The 6,000-nt window shown below is 46.6% G+C and overlaps 1 protein-coding gene across 2 annotated transcripts in view; it reads right to left on the bottom strand.

The window, feature by feature from the left end:
• Window positions 1-3,048, bottom strand: part of rspo2 (R-spondin 2) — a 60,705-nt gene extending 57,657 nt beyond the window's left edge. Inside the window, exons 1-2 of one of the 2 annotated variants that reach the window (XM_084356435.1) lie at window positions 2,832-3,048; window positions 1,946-2,265 (exon numbers count right to left, since the gene is read on the bottom strand). In XM_084356435.1, coding sequence (XP_084212561.1) covers window positions 1,946-2,045 — 100 coding nt within the window. In that variant the 5' untranslated portion in view covers window positions 2,046-2,265; window positions 2,832-3,048. Of the gene's footprint in view, window positions 1-1,945; window positions 2,266-2,546; window positions 2,734-2,831 lie in introns of those variants that run through there. The other variant, XM_084356434.1, reaches the window with a different exon arrangement.
• Window positions 3,049-6,000: the final 2,952 nt, after the last annotated feature.

The following is a 6,000-nucleotide window of genomic DNA, read 5'->3' on the forward strand; positions in this document are numbered from 1 at the left end:
CTGGGGAGGCAAGCGTGGCCAAAATTGAATTTTCAAACGTGTCTGGGTCTCAACACTCCTGAACGGTTTGGATAGCTCTCTGTGCATGCCAGACGGCGCTGTGTATAAAGCTGTCACAGGAACCTTGAGGGCTAGAAAAATATTCAAGCATTTCTGGGCCTATTGGACAATGATCTCTTACACATGCTTCTTTCAATATAACCGTGATAAATAAAGGAAGGAAGCAAATACCGAACACTTGGCCGGCTGCCACCGCCTGCTAGAATGGCACTTTTGGCCCAAAGTACAGTTTCCCCCCTCAAACACACACGCACGCACACACACACACACACACACACAAATACACATTCAGCGATACAGTGAAACCTGTACATATTTGCATGGGATTAGTTTGACAAGTGTAACATCCGCTCTGAGAGCTGGGGGTAACAATGTGTAGCTTATGGAGCTCAGCCTAAAGCTGTTCTTGAGGTCAAATGTGTAAGTTAACCTCTACATCTCATCCCCACCACCACCACCACCCTTCTCTGCCTTTCTTTCTCACAAGAAACCACACAGATTGAGCTACAGACACGTGTTTTCAGCTGCTTCGACCATCCAGAACACCCTCCAGGTTGAAGCAGCTCCAACAACGGCCGGATCACACTAAAAAAAAAAAACGCATTCTATCTCTTTTCTACTATCTCGGATCGCACAGTCCTCAGAGAGAGAAACACACAGAGGAGCTGAAGAACGTGTGTGTGCCAGTACCCCGCAGTGATTGCCTGATTATTTGCAGATGGGCAGTGGAGGGCTCGCAGAGTGTGGAGGTTCCCCCTGGCACGCAGCGCATATGATTAAATCTGTGATTGCCTTACAATTTACAACACGATCCCCCCCCTTCCCTCGCTCTCCTCTGACTTTAAGTGACTTTTTCTACCGTGCGGACTGCGTAATGCTGCCCAAAAAGTGCGCTACAGACACGGTCCCCGTGCGCCATTCTCCTCTCATGGTCACCCCCGGGGATCTTGGTGATGTGTTATGTCACAGTTTCAGAGGAGGACTCGGCGGGGGCCGCGCTCCTAATCCCACTGTCTCCTCATTCATTCAGAGTGGAGAGTAGTATTTACAAAGGGGCTGATCCCCTCCTCAGCCCCTGCGCCTCCGCTGAGCGATTGTTATGCTGGTTTCCTACCAACTGTTCAAAGTGGTTATGAGATCAATTAAAACCAGCTTAGGGGGGGCGGTGGGGTGGAGATGTGCAATTCATAAGTCAGAGGAAGGGGATTCCGTATCTATTCATTAAACAGCCCCCCCCCCCCCCCCTCCTCTCTCTCGATAAGCCGCCCGCTCTCTACAGAGGGATCCGCACCAGCAGCTTTTTTAGCAGCTTCACATGTAAATAATAAAGGGAGCCCTTTGTTGGGGCCGCAACATTTGGGAAGTAGCGCTAATAGCCCGTCTGACAGCGTGGTTTCGATACGATAAGCCAATCCACTGACGCAACACGTTTTAATATTCTTTTTTTTTTCTTTTTTGGAGAGCCACACGCGTGGCCAATTTTGCGCACATTTTACGCATTAGCCACCGGTTCTGAAATCGTTACATAATGTTGAAAATCTTCTTTCAAGAGGTTAATGAGTTACATCAGATGCCGCAGGACTGATTTGCGGCTTGGGTAACAAGTTTCTTTGAGCGTGTTTTTTTTCTTTTTCTTTTCTGGAATGTTCCTGAGTTACAGTCGGAGAGTCTCACCTGCGCGCTTTTCTTAAAATCAGATGTGGTTATCAGTATTTGGTATTTCCCTCTGACTTGCCGCCTGCTCTGTGCGCTACGGAGAAGCAGCCGGGCTTGTTTTAGGACCGTTGCCTCCCGTGACCCACACAAACTCTCCAGCCTCCTGTAAGAGTCGCTGCCTGGATGCTGCTCTCAGACCTGTGGGCTACAAACCCCCCGCACGTCTTACCTCTTTTGTTTCTCCTCCAGCGGTGCGACGGCGCCTGACAGTTGCTGTACTCCATACAGTTCAATACGATCAGGGCAAATGAGAAGAGTCGAAACTGCATCTGGACGGCGATCTGGTGTTCGGACTCCAGTAAAAAGGTGCCGGCGGGGGGCTCGGGATGAATTCTCTGACTTTGTAATGTCCTCCTCCAGTTTTCTTGAGTCGATCCTCAAATGTGTCAAACATCAGACGGGATGCGACATGTTATCACGCCGCCGATCGGGATCATTTTCTGAAGCGCTGGTGATCCTCCAGTCACTAAAAGTGTCCGTTTTGGTGCGCTGCGGGGAGAATGACAAAAAAAAAGGAGGTTACTGTGATAACAGTGTAATGAAATCAACACCTTCCTAAACAGTGATGCGCGGGGCTGATAAGAGGGGGATTAAAAGAAAGAATGAGTCGCTCTTCTGTGTGTTAATGTGCGGGGGAACAGTCACAGACGCACAGGCAACGCGTACCGCTCAAAACGCCCCTTCCCAAAAAAACAAAAAACAAAAAAAACAAGCGCAACCGTGCGTAATAGTCGCCAGGACGCTCCGTGTGAGAACGTGTCGGTGTGTACCTTGCATCAGATGGAGAGTAATCCCGCTCCGGTCCACTTTTCTTTTTTTTCTCTCTTTTCTTTTTTTTTTTTTTTAGGTTCCCTCTGAGTGCAAGTGCGGCTCGGGAACGTGCAGCATCCCTCTTTGTGTGTGAGAAACTTGTGTCTCCAGAAGAGAACAGAGGTCCGAGGAGGAGGAAAAAGGTGGTCGCGGTGAAGGAGGAGGAGGATGAGGAGAAGGAGGAGGAGGGGGTTTCCTTTCCTCCTCTCTTTACAAAAAAAAAAAAAAGCTTAGATTCCGTTTACCTGCGTTTCGTCACTCCGAGCTCGTCCCGTTCGGTTCCTGCAGCAGAAACAAACTCACATGTGTTGCTTTCTATAAAGAGGAAAACGAGAGCCGGTGACTGACTGACTGACTGTGAGTGAGTGAGTGAGTGAGTGTGCGTTTTGCGCGCTGCTGAGGTTGACTGACTGACTCCCAGCTGGTCCTGATGCTTGCTTGTCTTTTTGCTCATATAGCGCCGCGCCGCCGTCACGTGTGGAGATCTCCAGCTCGCCGTCTCTTCTTCGTATTTAAGATGTTGAAGATGACATTTAGTGGAGTCTCCCCCCACCTCGGTGCGCCCCCCCACCCACCCACACTGGCCGGTACGAGGTTGCCTCTGGGTCCTAGTGAGCGGAAAGAGCTGGAAAACATCCCAGAGGAGAAAAGTTAGTGTAGTTCACTGAGGGGGAGTCGTGACTTTTACTGCGTCGTGTCCCAACATCCAGAATATTCCTTCAATATTCAGACTCCTCGAGAAAGGGCACTACTTTCCCCCCTCACGGATGTAGACATGCAGATCTCAAAGTAAAGTTCAGTGACCTCTCTCAATTTGAAGATCAAAAATGGAGCTAAATAATTGCCACACGGTTTGGTTCAGCTTTCTTCCGCTGACGATAGCCCTATTGAATAATTAGAGGTTCGCCAAAAGAAGCAATTATCTGCATAATGTGCGTAATGAGGTGGGCCAGCAAGTCAACCGTCCCGTCACGCCTCTTTTAGGACTACTTTAACCCTCTCCTCCTTTGAAATTAATGATAATCGTTAGGGAGGCTGTAATTGTGGGATAAATCATTGAATAATTTTTTTTTTCCAGGCAAGGGCCTTTCACACTGACAGAGGAGACCCCATCAGCGTGAAGCAGACAGAGATTCTCCCTGCAGGCAGAACCAGCTTACCTTGTGAGGAGAGAGACGAGGATTCTGGCAACCATCCACTCCTTAGTAACAAATCAGAGATAAAATGTGACAGAAATGTTATGGAGTTTGGTGACAGGGGTTCAGATGAGATGAATTAAAAGTGTGGTGATGTAGAAATGTGAGGAACTGGAGGAAGACTGGACAGTCGCAGGAGACATGTCTGGACTTATTATCACTCCTGAGCAGCTGCTCCGCGTCCTGATTGGGACAGAGGAAGCTGTGAATGCTCTACCCCCTTCTGCCACTAGGTGTGGCACTTAATCTTTTATTTATTTCAGGGCAATTATTTTCATGCGAGAGCTGTGCTGCCCATGTCAGTGACTCTACATCAGTCAAACTAGTGTGAAATCAAGACAAATACACATAAGAAATGAGAGAAAAAGATCACAGTGGAACAAATTGTTAGAAAAAAAAATTACCTTTTTTTTTTTTTTTTTTTTTTACCCTATGTCTGGTAGTCCTCGCAGACCTCCCATCTCAACACTACAAAATGTCATTTACACGCTGGTTTTACACTTTAAACACCAGGAAAACTGTTGAAAAAAATGTCTACCCTCAGGCAGTAAAACACACGCTCACCCAAACACACACACACACAAGTGCAAGTTTCCATTTCGTCACTGGAACTGATTGAAAAAAATAGTGTGTGGGGGAAAACCTCTAACAATATGTTCAAAAAAAAAAAGAAAGAAAGAAAGAAAGGAGAGGAATCATGGTTGCTTCCTTGCCAAAACCTATAGTGACCTTTGTCCTGCCTTTGTTTATTTATTTATCCAGAGAACAGTGACAGACTTTGTGGTGAGGAGGGCTGTTAGCCACAGGCAGTGCTGCTGGTTTGGACTCCTCTCTAAAACAACATCTGAGAGTGCACGGTTAAGGTGAATGTGATAATTTAGGCCTCCGGCACTTTTATTTTCATGATGTGTCATGGAGAAGGGGGCCGGTAAACCAATCACTTTACTCTCCCCCATCCCTCCTCTCCTCTCCTCTCCTCTCCTCTCCCTCCCCTCCCTCCGTCCTACTCGTTGCAGTGCACATAAGTGGGGGTGACGTCAGCATTTGGATGGTCTGGCTCCAAGCCCTCAGTGCCATAACAGCAATGAGGGGAGCTGCTGTACACCCTGTTCATCAGAGATCCAGACTCCTCAGCGTGGGCTGATGTCACGGCTCGCTAGGTAGAAGAAAAAATAAAGTTCCAAGCCACAGTGGCCATCGGAGTCAGAATCTCGAAAATGTCAAAGGGAGCGGATGAGAGTGAGGCGAGCTGAGAAAGTTCAAGTTATACTTAGCAACTTTCCATGTTTGTAAGCTGGAAAAGAGGCAAACTTCAATTTCCAGAAATAATGTGACGTGACATTTGCAAACAAAGCTGAAACATTACAGTCCACATGTACAAATAGGATTTTATAGCCACCATAAATCTAGTTGACAAAACTTCCCCACCTCCAGGTCCACTTCATCCTCCTTCTGGAGCTTGACTTGAAACAAAATGAAAATTGAAACATCTTAAATAACTGGACTTCTGTTGATGAAGATCGTGTGGTAGAATAAAAAGTTCCAGCTGTTTATTTAAAAGACCTTCTGGTGAGTGTCAACTTCTGAATCCAACAGCTGCTGCAATAAAACACTGGCATCGTATGTTTCTGCAGACCATGAGCATGTATGTGTCACATTAAAATGTTTACAATGCATGGCGTATTATGTTTAAATTACACCTATATGAGTTGACTTTCTCATCAGGAGGCTGAAAGGCTGGTGGTGGTGGTGGTGGTGTGTCAGCGATAGGTGAGACGGTTGCCAAGTGCGATACCACTGTTCGAGACTATTTGCTTCCTGTTTCAACAGTCAGAGCCAGGTATTTGTATCGAGACAGAGGGATATTTTCCAGCTGCGTTTGCAACATCAAAACCAGGTATTTTATCCCTAACCAAGTTATTTTTGTACCTACACCTAACCAGAGTAAAGTGGAAATAAAAACATTAAAGCGGTGACAACTTCCACCCGCCAGCGCTTCCAAATGGTATTACTGTTGGCACCACTGTCGCAAACACTACTGAATCGTTTTGGTTTGCCTCAGTAAAAACGACTATCACCAAAGGACAGAATGTGAGTTTATTCATTAATTTGGTCTATAATGGAGACATAAAGAAAATAGAAGAGGTGCCAAGTTGCCAACCAGGCGGTTGTTTATATGGAACCAATGTTTATAGACGACCAATGTAAGTTAATGCAA

This window comes from Pagrus pagrus, assembly GCF_965226575.1.
Source record: "Pagrus pagrus genome assembly, chromosome: 7".
Classification (NCBI taxonomy): domain Eukaryota; kingdom Metazoa; phylum Chordata; class Actinopteri; order Spariformes; family Sparidae; genus Pagrus; species Pagrus pagrus.